At 27.1% G+C, this 16,230-nt stretch overlaps 1 protein-coding gene across 1 annotated transcript; it reads left to right on the top strand.

Annotated features, from left to right (window-relative positions):
• Positions 1-6,776: 6,776 nt before the first annotated feature.
• Positions 6,777-11,682, top strand: LOC101238201 (dolichyl-diphosphooligosaccharide--protein glycosyltransferase subunit dad1). The gene is made up of 2 exons (XM_065819789.1): positions 6,777-7,093; positions 11,530-11,682. Exons 1-2 carry the CDS (start codon positions 6,877-6,879, stop codon positions 11,658-11,660), a joined length of 348 nt encoding a protein of 115 aa, XP_065675861.1. The 5' UTR covers positions 6,777-6,876; the 3' UTR covers positions 11,661-11,682.
• The last annotated feature ends 4,548 nt before the right edge of the window (positions 11,683-16,230 follow it).

The following is a 16,230-nucleotide window of genomic DNA, read 5'->3' as shown; positions in this document are numbered from 1 at the left end:
CAAATATCAAATGTGGTGCTATGGATTATTTTTTTGCTGGTGCTCTTCGTTAAGTGAGTGTAATATAAAAAGTGATGTAAATGTCAAAAGACATCATTTTTGATAAATTTATTTACATAGACAAGCTTAAATCAATGAGTAATAAGTAGACAAACTTTTTTGCCCCAATGCACAGTGACTCAGGACAATAAAAATCAAATAAAATTTGACATATATCTTATATAAATAATATTATATTTTAAAATAATAATTTTTGGTCAAAAATTTCAAATTTGTTGACAAAATTTTTTTTACGCACGGCTTCGACGCGCATAATGCGCACTTATGTGCTTATGCGCGCGCTAAAGTTGGCTCAACGCGTACAGCATTTTTCTTAAAGTTTTAGAATCTTAAAGATAAATACATTATCTAGATACATTACTCTACTTGATATTTTTATAAAAATAGTTTATAAAGGATGTTGATTCATAGAGAAAAAAACTGTATCTTACTACATTTATTTTATTATTTACATTACAAATTAATTAATAACTTCATCTGATAACAGTTTTCCTCAATAGCTCTTATGTTTTCTAAAAGATGTGCTTGATACTTTTGGATCTGATCTTACTAGAAGGTAGTGCATCTGATTAATCATTGTGTTTAACCTTGATATTTTGCTGTGTGCGTAAGTCCAGAATTTCTTATCTGTTGATTTTAACTCTCCAGCGCATCTTCCGAATATACCCCGATTGGCAAATGCAATTTATGTGAAATAGAAAAACTATACAGTAGCAGTTTATGTACAGCAGGAGGCATAACATACCAGTCATACAAACTCACTATGCATTTAGCTGTTTCAGTGCAGTATATCTTATTCATTAATACTAATAGGATATCCACAAGATATGGTTATGAGAATATTATGCAATCTTTTAATTATATCACAATCAACTTTAGTAAAATAAAAAAAACTTCACTATTTTTAAATAAACTGGTTTTAGTAATACTGGTATTACTAAAACCAGTTTTAGGCATGTCAACTTATAGGCTTAACCTCTGAAGAGTACCTGAATCTCTTTTTTTCTTAATTTTTCCTCAATTGTTTTTGGCTTATACTTTTTAATTTCCATTTCATAACTCAAATGAAGAATAAACTCCAAGCATTTAATCCAGCAATGCAAAGTTGAAATTCCGAGCCCCAAGACTGACTCATTCTCAGTTTTTGCATTTAATAAATCAATATTGTTCATTTCGTTAAGTTTAACATTGCACTCAATGCAGGATTGAGTGGATTTTGTCTTTGTAAGTGCGTTAACTACTTTATTATCAAACTTTGTAAGATCAATCCTATAGCTGATATTAAAGGTCACCATTCTTCCTACAATATTAAAAACTCTGCAAAACCTCCTAAAGTATTTATTTGATTTTTTAGATTTGATTCTTTTTCTTTGAATAAAATTGGACTCTCTTTTTATATATTGTAGATGAAGAGGTCTACAAAACTGACAACTTGAAAAATTTATTTTTTTCCAAATTTCGCCATCTTCTACTTTGAGCAATAAAGGTAAAAAAGCTGTACTGAAAAGATTTTCTTAACTCTTAAGTTCAATACTTGTGTTGCTTGTCTAGTATTACTGTTTATAAATACTTTGGCATGATGCTCCATCAAAATAAATCTTTCCATATAAAACTCCAAATATATCGTTACCTTGACTACAATTTGGCATATTAATCATTTCAGTTATTCTACTCACAGTGTGATCTAACATGCTTTGAAGAGTACTTTTTGCAAAAATTTCAGGAAAATGTATATTTTCAGGATAGCATTTCCATTTTTCCACGAAAATATTGTGCAAGATTGGATAAATATGTACATTGTGAGCTGAGTTTCTGATCATTTGATATTTTTAATTGCTGAGATCAGAGTTCATTTTTAATGCAAGAGCATTCTCTATATTCATATTAGCGGGAAAAGTTTTATCCAAGGTTTCACCAACCTTTTCGATCTCTAAAACATTAGACATATTGTTTTTTAAAATAGAGGCCTTTTTTTTTTTTCAGGACCATTTGCATTTTTTGCACAAGCCAAAAATAGAGCTTCATGGTATTTATTGGCTAGTTCTTTTATCTTTTCCCTTTTGCTTTGCTCTTCAAGAACACTTCATTGTTTATGGGGCCTTCCAAAACCAAAATGGCTATTTTTATTATTCATAAGATTTCTTTGAAGCCAAAGATTTTCTTTTTGTATAAATGTACCATAATTTTGGCCACATTGTTTTAGTTTATTCTTCAACTTTAAAATTAATATAACTAAAGCAACCTTTACTTTATTTAAACTTTCTTTGCGAATTTCTTCAGTACTTTTTATTTCATTAAGTAAATCCTTCCATAATCTTAATTTATCCACTCCTAATTCACGTATATTTGTGATAAGATCTAATCTTTTCATTGTTATTGTTTTTAAGAACCATCAATGTAATAAAACTAATATATCAGAAACATTTTAAATTACTTTATATATTTTTTTACTTTACACTGTTTAAAATTTTATTTTGTTATGGCTTTAACAATTATCACATTGTTACATCCTGTAAAAACACTATATTACTAAATTAACTTTATATCACTGGAAATACTAAAGTTGTTGGGTTAAGCTTTTTAAAACGTGTTGTATTTATAGAATAATAAATCGTTCTTCAAAATTAACAATAAATATTTTAACAAACTTCTAAATAGTATATAATGACAAAAGCACGTTTTTTAAAACTATATTTAATATTTATGATTTAAAAACTATATTAGAGCGAGTAATATCAGTAAAAAATTTAAATTTATGTTTCCTGTAATTTTCATTTGTTTTGATATAACAAAATAGTTTTAAAAATTGCGGAAAAATTTTTTAAGTGTTCATTAACATTTGTATTTCTTTAATATCTTCCAATAACGCGGGAGACTTTATATTTTAAAAGTAGAAATGTTGATTGTAGAAAACTGGAAAAAAAAAACTTTTTTGGAACTTGGTGGAAAATTTTTTTAGCTGATTTATAAACCAAAAAAATATAATTACTTGCTACTTTTTTTTTGAAAAGTCTTTAAATTTAAATAAATCCGACTTCTTCAAAATAAATATACACTTTTAATTAAATTAAAAATACTCTATTTTGGTTAAATAAAAATCTCACATTTTTATATTTCTTTGAAAATAATATCAAATTTTTTCACTTCTTTTAACAATAAAATACAAAATAAAAGTTTTATGAAAAAACTACTTTTACTTTTGAAATAAAAAAATAGTGTAATTTAAAATTATTTAAAAAAGGGCACTTTATTTATAAAAAAATTGTGAGAGATTTATTGCCATTTTTTTGTTGTTTTGAATCACTGAGCGATGTGTCGGGATGCCATCGCGGTGGCAAGAGGAGATTGTGTTAATTCCCCCCTTCTTCCCCAACTTAATATCTCTAAACTTTTCTAGTGAACTTCTATTGATCTTTTCCAGCAAACTTTCATGTTTACATATAAAAATAGAAGTTTAGTAAATTTGCTTCAGCCTATTTTTTTTTGGAAGTTGTAATTTTTTTCACAAATCGTTTATAAATATTTTAAATAATTCAATTAAAACAATTATAAACAATAAATACGATAAATACAAATTAGGCAGAGAAAGATAAAAATTTGTAATATAACATTTATTTTAAATATTTCGTTTTATAAGTACAAAGTCAAGGTAAGCTCAGAAACACTTTTTTAGTAAATTTTACTTACAATAAAATAATCTCAAGAAATCTCAAGAGAGATAAATTCACTGATATTAAGTTAGGTAACTATTCAGTCAAGAACCGAAACACTTTATTTGTGTTTCAGAATAGCCTATTTAGTTTGGATATTTAGTTTTATTAAAATAGAATTTATAACTTACATTTTCGGGTACTTTTCCAAGAAAAAATATATAGCTATATTACACAATTTTACTATTTTAATACATGTCATACTTTTTAAATTTAATTTATAAGGATATTATAGTATATTTTTAGATTAGTAACTGAAAATTTTTAAATGTGGAGGTCATTGGTCCACTACCAACGAATTTCAAAACAAACAAAAAATAATTAGGATTATTGCCAATCCATTCTTTAAAAAGCATTCGACGCATACTTGTCCGCTTGACTTGAGTCTTCAAAGCTAAATTAAAAAAAAAAAAGAAAGATAATCAATATAGGGAATTTAATAGAACAGCTAAAACGTGATTTAACAGGAAAAAAATTTAATGAAATCATTAGGTTAAAAGACTATTTACAAATTTACAGTGCCTTTAAATATGAAAAACATAACCAGAAAAATCAGAAATAAACTTAGCTTTCATAACACCAAGCTCAAAACATATTATCAACTACTGATAAATTTACACAATTAAAATTAGGTACTCTTACCAAAAGTGTATTATCTAAAACCTTCAACTACAATAAAACCCAAACAAATCTATATGGTTTCTACAATTCACATTAACATTGGAAAATGGATAAAGTCATACAAAACCCCCTGCCTTTTTGAGCTCTTTTTTTCCTTGAGAAGAACACTGATGACAACCATTATAACCATTAAACTGCCAGCTACAAAAAATCATAGCTCTTGAAATTATATCAGGAGAAAAAATAGATACCTGAAAAAAATACAAACATTATTTATTAAGAGTATACAAGTAGTGGATAGATTTGTAAAAGTATCAACAAAAGGAAACGAAAATAATTGCACATTTGGTTATTTAAAACCAGACGAGAGACAAAAAAAAAAAAAAAAAAGAAAAGATACTTATTTGCAACCAATATGAAAATATATGAAGACACTACCAGAGGGCACAAGGCCCGTTTTGACGATTTAACGGGAATTCCATCAGTATTAACAAGAAGTCTAATTTATGCCCATTCTCTTCGAGATCTGCTGAATCTACTAAATTGTTATCACGAATATTTTAAGGCTGTTTACATATGTTTAAAATATGAAAACAACTGCATTTCTAAAGAAGATACAATGATGATAAACATTTTAAACAATTTGAACAATAGTTATTAGAACGTAAAGTAACAACACAAATGTCAAACAAAACCACTCTTGTTTTTGATTAATTATTTTTCCTACCGTCATTAACATTATTAATTCTTTCATTACCACACAGTACTTTGTTGATGTCAGCAAAAAATTGTTTAGTGATAAAAGTTGCAAAAAATTAAGAAAAATAAAAATAATTGTGTCAAAAATGGCTCTAAGGTTTTGTAAAGCAAACTGAAATCTTCAATCTTCTTGTTAATTACTTCGTTTTCTGGTTCATCTAAACCATGCAACTAATTTATAAAATTATCGTCAATAGAATAATTGTTGTCAGAAGTGCCTTCTGGGAATACTTTTTTCTCCTGATTGCCATAGCAACTAGTTATAAGCGTCAGAAAAGCAGAGATAAACAAGGTATAGCTAAAATGTCCAATAAAATTTAATAAAATTTGCTAAATAAAGTTATCATTAGAAATAGATAGAATTTTAAAAATCTATGTTGCACAGGGAACGTGACCTATTTCTAGGTGTCTTTTTTTCACTGCTACTTTTATAATAACTTTTCACTGAAAGCGTTTAATTTGATAAAGCCAAGATTAGTGTTCGTCAACAAATACTTCTACAAACGTTATAAAATTAAAATTTTTTTTTTTTGTAATATAATCAATTTAAGAAAAGCCTAAACTAAGTTCCTTTATGCTGTCGTGTATACAACATTTTTCTAACTTTTACATGGTAGAGATTTACGTATTAATTTACTGATGTTGTTTAGAATATTTCTTAGGTTTGCAAATAGTTTTAAAACAATTTTAATTTAATTTTTAAGTGCTTTTAGCAATAGTTTTAGTTTTACCTAAAGTCTAAAAATTTTTTTCCCGAAATCAATGCTCCTTCGTTTGAAATTAAGATTAAAGTTTCTAGAATTTTCCAGGTCAGTTCAGGTTTATGATTAACACGATCATCCTGCTACTGGTAATATATAATCAACTGCTACCTGCTCTATGTCCTGCTTTGTAGGTTTCACTTCTTTAGCGCTTGTTTGGTTAAAAATTGTGTATCGACAAAAATACTTATCTCTTGGCAGTTATTGTCAAGCTACTGTGTTGTAGAAGACCTCCTACGCAAAGGCTTTAGTATTTTTGTTAACCAGATTTTGTGATAACCCTAACCCTGACGGATTCAGGTTCCAAACGAACTCTGGATATATTTTTGCGTCACGATAGGAAGGAGGTGTGAACGCGGTGCTCTATGACAAGACTTCTTCAAGAGGTCTTGTTGGGGCACCTAAATAACAAAATTAAAAAAAAAAAAAATTCTTTGTGACAGTCCTTGGGCTGATGTCTTTCGTTTCTCCGCTGATAAATGTGCCTGCTACGTAATCTGTGGATCCAGGCAGGTATGAAAGTTTTTTTTACCTTCCCATCGGTTACGAGTCAAATCTCATTCTACTCTATGTTTTTTACCTTCTTGTGCAGCATACCCAATTGAAACCATTTTTTTCATCATTTTTCAAGAACAGATGAGTTCTTGTATATATATAGTTATATATATATATAGTTGTATATATATAGTTAATGCGATATATAGATGAATAGTTAGGAAATATTCCTCAAATTCTTATTAAGATAAGTTTCTTATATAAAATTAACTTAACGTAATAAAAAGTTCCTTATAAACGTTTCTTGTAATAAAAAAATAAAAAAACGGTTGCTGTATCCGCGATTAATTACGGAATTTATAGTATTCTTGACAAACCAAGCGCAGTAACGTTCTGAAATAGACGTGGCAGTAGAAGCGTTACCGATTGTCAACTTTACACTAGCATATAGTTTGACATCGATAAATAACATGAGTGCTGCTACAGATCTTTTTAGGGTTTTAAGAAAGTTGTACGATGCATACAATGAAAAAACACCTCAGAAACTTAAGATCATAGATTCATTTTTAGTTTATGTTATGCTGACTGGAATTGTTCAGTTCGTTTATTGCTGTCTTGTTGGAACATTTCCATTTAATTCTTTTTTATCTGGTTTTATAGCTTGTGTTGGAACTTTTGTTCTCGGTGGTAAGTATCTATATCAATTTACTATGTTAAATCAACAGTGTTTGTTATTTACTATTCAATTGAATAAGTTAGATCTTCTTGAACTTGAAAACAAAGAATAATGAAAAAAAAAAGTTGCTTTAGTATAAACGCATGTTATAATATAATTATAGATACACTAAAGTTTAAATTTTACTTCTTTTTCTTTGTCTTAAAAGCTGTCTATATTGAATTCTAAATTTTAAAAATAATTTGATCACACCTGATTATGAAATGATTTTATGAATGATGATGTATGAAATGATTTTAGAGTTGGATTTAAGTGCATTTACATGCATCTACATTTTAAAATTTGTTTACAAAATATATTGCAACAGTGCCAATTTAAATCTGCTGAAGTAAATGTGCTTATATATATATATATATACATATATATATATATAAATATATATATATGTATATATATATATATATATATATATATATATATATATATATATATATATATATATATATATGTATATATTTATATATATATATATATATAAATATATATATATATATATATATATATATATATATATATATATATATATATATATATATATATATGTTTATGTATATATATTTTTATGTATACATATCTTTATCTACTTTTTATCTATTTTATCAAAAAGATGTTTACTTTGCTTGCATGAGAAACTCGAAATTTTTCATTCAAAAACCCAGAATATATATATATATGTGTGTGTGTTTGTGTTTGTGTGTGTGTGTGTGTGTGTGTGTGTGTGTGTGTGTGTGTGTGTGTGTGTGTGTATACATACATTGTTATTTTAGGTGAAAAATTGCCAACTACTTCTATGTTTTATGGTGAAACCTTTGTGTCAAAATTTTTTTGCCAACCTTTTTCAGATTAAGGTGGTAGGCCTATGAAAAACTTTTTTCAAACATCAAAGTTATATTTACAATAAAACTAAGCAATTGTTAGCAATAATTATGAAACTAAACATAAAATCAAAAAAATATATAAAATGCCTCGCTTGCCTCAAAATTTTATTAAAATGTGTGAAAAAAACACAAACTTCAAAACACATTTTCTCAATTTCAAAATGATAATAAATCAAAACTCCAAATTTGATATGGTAGTTCTACATATGTATAAAGTTCATTTGTCATAGGATTTTTAAATTTGCCTCCCTAGTTCAGATTATATTGACTTTTAAACTTGAATATATATTTTTATGAAAAATTTCTGGCAGATAAAACCACATTGTAGTGCCCCCAAAAAAATTTTTTAAAAATCTTATGACAAATGAATTCTAAATAAATGAAGAACATATATTGAAATTTTCAGCTTTAATTGCTTTTAATTGGTTTTAATTGCTTAATTTAAACTGGAGATGTTTTAAAATTAAAAAAAAAACTAAAAATCTCAAAATGAGAAAAATCAAATTAAAAATCAAAATTTATGTCTATAAACACTCCCTAAAAGCTACCAGAGCTCTATGAATCTGTTTTTTCAGTATCTAAGTATCCTTTATGAGAAGATCTAGGTTTTTTTCTTTGCTTTTTGCATATTGAAGTTGATTTACAATTCGCTTTTGGTCCTTTAAAACCAGTTTTGGAATAGCCACTGATCCTAACAATCCGAAGTAACTTAAAACAGATTTTACCCCATCTCCATTATAATGAACTATTGCAGAGTTTATAGAAAGTTCAAATGTTCTTCTACTTACGAAAATGTTTTTAGGATAACGAGTCCATAAAATTGAATGAAATGCTTTATTTGAATTTTAGGTTTGACTGTGTAAACATTTTCTTAGCAAATTGTCATCAGATAAATCTTTAAAAATAGTTTTTATTATATTATGAATAAAGATAGGTAAGTTGATTTTGTTAGTGTGAGTATTTGTACCTTTAAGCTTGTCTAGTTACCACTTGCACCAGGAATATTCATCCTTAGGACACATAGAATGACAAATGCTATTATCACTGAAATTTGTGCTGTGCCACAAAACTGCTCCTACTGCTTTTTTCATTGCATAAATGTTGTTAGTGTTATTTCTAATTGCAATACCATAATAATTCTGCATTGAGTTAATTGCACTATTAGTCAAATATCCTTTTCCATGTAGGGATTTCTTTGTTCCTTTATACTTCTGTACAATTTTTTGCGAGAGTGTACCAAGTTGCTTCTGCACCTGCCCAATTCATTCCAATTTTAATGGTTGAATATTATAATTTTTATATGGACTAGATTCTTCAACTTCTTTAAAAGAGGAAGTATCACCATCCTCTAGGTATTCATGATAAATCAAATTGTATTTTTAACTGATCGAGAAAAGATTTCCAATGCACCAGCTGCTTCCATTGCACCATATGACTTTGTATGGTTAATGTGACATATGTGATCTGCTTTCCATCTGATGTATGCTGGTGATCCTCTATGTTTTTTCCACATTAAACAACCTTTACAATGCTTAGAAAAAGCTTTAGTATCTATAATTTTGTTATTGACAACAGCGGTTACAACACCATTTAGTGTAAAACCCCGCTTTTGCCAAGAGCCATCAATTGTTACTCTTTGTTTTGTTGGAATATTTAATGTTTTGTCTTCTTTTTTTGCTTTTAATAGTATTAAAAGCAGCCTTCTCATATGCTGTTTAAATTTCATTGTTGTTAAATTTAGAGAATAGTGTTTTAGATAAAGAAAACATATTCATGCATTGAGAAAATGTTTCCATTGCAGTAATACCTTTACTGATTTCAGGAAAATCAATTATTGCTCTTGCATTTGCTTTGTAGATTTTAGGACCTTGACCATGGTTTTGTTTAATACATTCTTTTGATGTATAAACAGATTTATACCATTCGCATGACTCCCATAAAATTTCTAAATTATGGGCAAATCCTTTTCTCTTCTTTCTGTTATCACTGAGAGTTATTTTTTTATGGCCACATTTAGGACATACTAACAAAAGTTGAAATAAACTTTTAAGTATAGAAATTAATAAATAAAAAGTAATTATCTTCCTGTCTTATTACTTCACTATTGGTATTGAGATTAGTTTGATCTATAAATAGCCTCTTTTTACTTATGCTAGGTGTAACTTTTTCTGGTGAAATGTTTGAAAGATTTATTCGTGAATATTTATTTACAGGAGGCTTCTTTCTTTTTTGTGATAAATTTTGCTTGTTGCTTTTTTCAGAAGAAATTAAATTATACACAAGTACAACTTGTTTGATTTAAATCAAGAGTTGAAAGATTCATAAATAATGATTTTATACCATAACTGATATAAACAGTTTAATATGACAATTATTATATAAAAAAATGTGACTTAAAAGCATGACTAAACATACTGTAGATCTATATTATATTGGAAAAAGAAGCTTCACAAGATTTGTCATTTGGGCCATCTAATATGGGTAAAAAAAGGTTTTAACTTTTTGTTGCTATGGCGTTGTTAAGGAAAATAAACAAACTAGCTAATAAAATGTTATTTTAAACCCTTTTAGTTTGATCAAACCTGAACAAGTCATATATCAGCAGATAGAGTATAAATTTTTACATAAATACAATATATTACCTATTTTTTCAATTTTTGATCAAAAATATTAATTTTTCATAGGCCTACCACCTTAAGGTTGACAAATTGTCAACCTTTTTTTTCCTAATTCTGAGGGCTGATACATACAGGGTGTAAGAATATTGTTATTGTAGCAGGGAATATTGGGATTTTTATTGATATTGGCCTTTTACTTCAAAAAAAAAAAGTCATTAAATTTTGGCAATTCGGAAGTATATTTTTTGCCATTAGGTTAACACCAGGTTAGGCTAGCACCCTGGTATGTTGTCTTAAAGGTGACAGAATCTTTTATAAATAGTTTGTAAATGAATGTAATCGATATTTTGATCTCCTTAATTTCTTTTTAAGTTAGCTAACTATTTTTGACATTAAATATGTTCACAGGGGATAACTTTTGAACTGATTTTTAATCAAAAGCGATTTTTTGATTTTGGTATTTTATAAATTTACATAGAGTAATAGTGCAATAGTTTGATTAAATTTTGGTTCCAAATTTTTGATTCAAATCATTAAAAGTTTTTATTTAGATATTTTTTAAATTTTATTTTAACTTTTAACTATGTAAATTTTATTTTAAGTTTTTATCAGTTTTTATTATTGTTATAAGTTTTTATCTAGACACTTTATTTATAAATTTACATTAAAGCTTTACATTTCTTTTTTATTTAAACCGCTAACTAAAAGCAAAATTACACAATTAAAGATAAACTTTTAAAAAAATTAAAATTCCTCAAGTAATATTGTGTAAGTAATATCAGTGTAATATTGTTTTATGGCTAGCTGTTAAATTAAAATAGATTTTATGTAATGTAAAATGTAATAACATATGTAGTTATTACATATATTTAAATTTGTATTTTGATTTAGTGTGTTTGCGAGTCCAGACTAACCCACGAAACAAATCTGAATTCAAAGGAATTTCCGCGGAACGTGCCTTTGCTGACTTTATTTTCGCTAATGTTGTTCTGCATCTTGTTGTCATAAATTTTATTGGTTAAAATGAAGAATTTTTTGTGTAAAGATGTGATTTTTTTTTACCTTTTTTATTTTTATTATTAGATGAGTTCACATAAGGTTATTTTGTGATAAATTTGAGATAAATATGTTAAATTATTAAATATGGCGTTGTTACCTGTATCATCTTATCATTTTTCGATCTTGCTAAATAAGTTGTAAGAGTCAATAACAAGGTAATCATGCGGCGAGGTGCTAATATTGAAATTTGCTAGTCGTCTTTATAATGTGCTTGATAAAAACTAGCTGCAAATTTAAGTAGATCTTTTGATCATTTTTACATCTTTCTATCTATAGGGGGATATATTAAAAAACAACTAGTTCGCAATCAACTTAACTTTATCTGCAACAGCAATTGCTCGTCTTTCCAATTTTTGTTGTAAGCATTAAAATCAATTAAGATTTACAATTGGACAAGTGCAAGTATGCTTGTTAATATTGTTTCTTATACGCACAGTGTCTGGGAATGTATATTATCTAATTTGTATAAATTGTCTCTTTCAAAACAAGCGGTTTGCCAATTAACTCAAAGAAAATTTTTTATGATTCAAAGATAAAAAAAACAAACTCAATTCTATATTTTTAGAAGAGTTTTACCTTCATTATCTCAATTTATAATCACTCTCTATTGTGTTATTGATTATCAGGGCTAAAATCACTTTTAAAAGGTGTTGGTGATATCATCGAAACTAATATCTTTTAAAAGGTCACCCAATAAAGACAATAGCAGTTAAAAATGATAGCATAAGTCTTTAATTTTATTTGACAAAATTAACTTGTAAACGAATGTTCATTACTATAGGTAAAGTTTGATTGGTACAAATAAAGATGATCATTTGTTTAGCCGAAGTTTTTTTAAAAACATTAATTATGCAACACATGGCTGACTTGAATTACACGGCCTGATTTGTTGCATTTGCCATAAAAATTAAGAGATCAGTTTTTTTACGGCTTATGTATATAAGCTAAAGTTCCCTTTACTGTTAAGATCCTGTTTGCGCTGAGTTTTATTCTTATTTTATTGAAAAAATGAAGTAATAGTTAGACAGTTTTTTTAATTACTGTATTTTTCGCTAACTTCAGTTTATTCCAATAACACAGAATACTGAAATAGGCTTTCAGCTATATCAACATGTTACTAAAATATCCTTACATGTTGCTAAAATCCACAACTCTCTTATTAGAAATTAAAGATGGATTTTCTTAGTAACATTCACACTGCAATCAATGTTTTGCGTAGTAAACAATCATGTCGCATGCTTCAAGCATGCAGCAATTAAAATGCAACAAATTAGGCCATTTAATTACAGTATGCCAAGAAATATCAGACATACCAACTGCTTTTGAGTCAATGCCTGTTAAAAAATACTTAATTTTTCATTGTCTTATAAACGCTACCATGTTTCTTTAACTAAATGGTTTTGCAGTGATAAAAATTACAAATTAAAAAACTGTGGAATGTTAAAAAAATCATAGACAAATTGTATACAATTTTTGTATAAAATTTAATTTCTTAATTTTTTACGGAAAATGCAACAAATTAGGCCGTGTAATTTAAGTAGGCCATGTACAACAGTAAAATGATTTTTATATATTTTAAAACAAACTTAAACGATTTTCAAATAGTTCTATTTTAATGTGCCAAGTGTCAAGTACTTTGGCGAGAAAATATTATTTTAAATCAATTTTTATTTGCGGGGTTAAAAATTCAAACTATCTAAGGGGGTGTTCGCATGGATAAAAATCATCCCACCTAACCGGGATAGAAAAACTATGGAGACCTTGTCTCTCATATAATTTAAAACTCATATAATTTTAGCATTGCGTTCGTATGTAAAATTATTCACCCCGCCAAGGCGAATTTTTTTATGGCCACATTCAAGACATACTAACAAAAGTTGAAATAAACTTTTAAGTATAGAAATTAATAAATAAAAAGTAATTATCTTCCTGTCTTATTACTTCACTATTGGTATTGAGATTAGTTTGATCTATTAATAGCCTCTTTTTACTTATGCTAGGTGTAACTTTTTCTGTTGAAATGTTTGAAAGATTTATTCTTGAATATTTGTTTACAGGAGGCTTCTTTCTTTTTCGTGAAAAATTTTGCTTGTTGCTTTTTCCAGAAGAAATCAAATTATACACAAGTACAACTTGTTTGATTTAAATCAAGAGTTGAAAGATTCATAAATAATGATTTTATACCACAACTGATATAAACAGTTTAATATGACAATTATTATATAAGAAAATGTGACTTAAAAGCATGACCAAAAATACCGTATATTTATATTGGAAAAAGAATATTATATTGGAAAAAGAAGCTTCACAAGATTTGTCATTTGGGCCATCTAATATGGGTAAAAAAAGGTTTTAACTTTTTGTTGCAATGGCGTTGTTAAGGCAAATAAACAAACTAGCTAATAAAATGTTATTTTAAACCCTTTTAGTTTGGCACAAGTGCGAACTGGCATAAGTGCTCGGGGTGAAAATTCTTTATATGAACACAAGGTGAAAACCATCCCGGGTAGACGGAAAGCTTTGTTACAAAACTGAAATAGCATTTATGTAATTTTTAAATTTAATTCGTTCTACTATATATGTTTAAAAAACTTTAACATTTGTCTTTTAAGGCGAAAGTTTATTTTTGTGCACCTTTACTATATAAATTTATTAAATATATATAGTAAAATATGTAGTAAAAGTGCACCAAAAAAACTACTATATATGTTTAAAAAACTTTTAAAAGTAAAAAGTTATCAAATAATTTTTTGTAAATCGAAATTTTCTTTTTTAATTTTTAATTTAAAAGTTGAAGCAAATGATTATTTGTAAACAAACATCACGTGACCTTAAAAATGTTCTGCTTGAGCGAGGTGTTTTTTTCCTTATAAACATCCCCGCCAATCCGAGTACCTCGTCTCAGAAAAACTTTTTAAAAACCGTTATAAAATTTTGAAATGTTAAAAAAATTATTTAATGTTAAACTAATAAATAATATATAATTGTTATTTAACTTAAGAAATTTCAAACCACAGAAAAAGCAAAGTAAAAAAGGGAACAATGTAAACCAAAGTAACTGTAAACAATGTAAAAGGAGCAAAGTAAAGCTAAGTAAATGTAAACAATGTAAATAGTGCGCACGCAGCTTGCCGTAAATTAGAGCTAATTAAAAAATAAAATAAAAAATATTTCCGCTAGGTAATTTTTAAAATATTCAGTTTAAAATATACGGAGATTTTCCGATGCTTCAAAAACATACTTAAAATATTTAATAAACTTTTTGTCTCTGTATAGTCAATTTTTTGTATTTTCAAAGTTTTTATCATAGTATTTAAATTCATTCTTAAACGATTGTAAATCACTCGAACTGGAAGTAATATTGAAAAATAATAATTTTAAAAGTTTATAATATCAATAATTCTTTTAATTTGTGAATTTCTTTATACAATCAGAATTAAGTTTAAATAGCCAGAAATATGTCTTTTTGCTAGCATCTGAAAAATTGATACCTAAGCACATGTTAACTTTTTTTTTTTTTTTAATTTTATACAAGATGAATTCCACGAAAATCGTAACCTTAACTTGATTTTATAAACTAATTTTTTACAGTAAATTTATGGTTTAATTAGCTTTAATGTGTATCTAATCACAAGAAAATATTAAATAAATGAATAAATAAGTTCGCTAATTAATGTTTATGGTAATTAGTGAAACCGAGGCATGTTTACAAATTGCCTGGGAATTTTTGTAGAAAATGCAACTACAATATATCTTTAATTATTTAATGTTATAAAATACATCAACATGTAAGAATGGTATCATTTTAAAGAAGAAATGTTGTACAGTAAATATGTAAAGTTAGTTTTTAGAAACTATTAAGTAAATTTAAAAATTTTATTGAATTTAAATCGATATCGTATTTCATTGATTTTCTGTGATTCCGTCACGAAATAATTACAAAACTTTATTTTATTATTGTTTCTGGCAAACATCAAAGTAAATAACTACATATTATCTTAATAATTAAAATTTGGAATAAATTGTATGAATATTGGATATATTGTTTATGTGAATGAATATTTAATGTGCGTGACGGAATCACATAACATCGTGACGGAATCACGCAATCTCGTGACGGAATCACACACTTTTAACTTCAATTTTACATGCTTAATTTGTAGGGAGTTTTCTAATGTTTTACCTTTATATCATTTGCCAATAAATATATGTACTATTAGGATTGTTCTTTACAACTATGCTGCATCAATTTTCTATTGTAGATATAATTTATTAATTATTAATTAAAACATTATGCCACCAAAGAGTGCTGCCGAAAGACAGCGAATGCACCGTGCAAAAGTTAAAGAAAATTCTGCTATGCTCGAAGCCGCTAGAGCAAAGGACTGTTTACGAAAGAAGAGACGGCGCTCAGAAATGAACGACGAAGAGGCAGCTGATTTTAAAAAGCGAGTAAAGCTGGCCACTCGTAAATGGTGTGTTAATAAGTCTCTTTCCTTGGCTACACCTCTTACTGCAATCAAAAATGAACTT

Source organism: Hydra vulgaris, chromosome 15 (genome assembly GCF_038396675.1).
Source record: "Hydra vulgaris chromosome 15, alternate assembly HydraT2T_AEP".
NCBI classification, from domain to species: Eukaryota; Metazoa; Cnidaria; class Hydrozoa; order Anthoathecata; family Hydridae; genus Hydra; species Hydra vulgaris.
The sequence above is the reverse complement of the archived record's forward strand: the minus strand, read 5'-3'. Positions and strand labels throughout refer to the sequence as shown.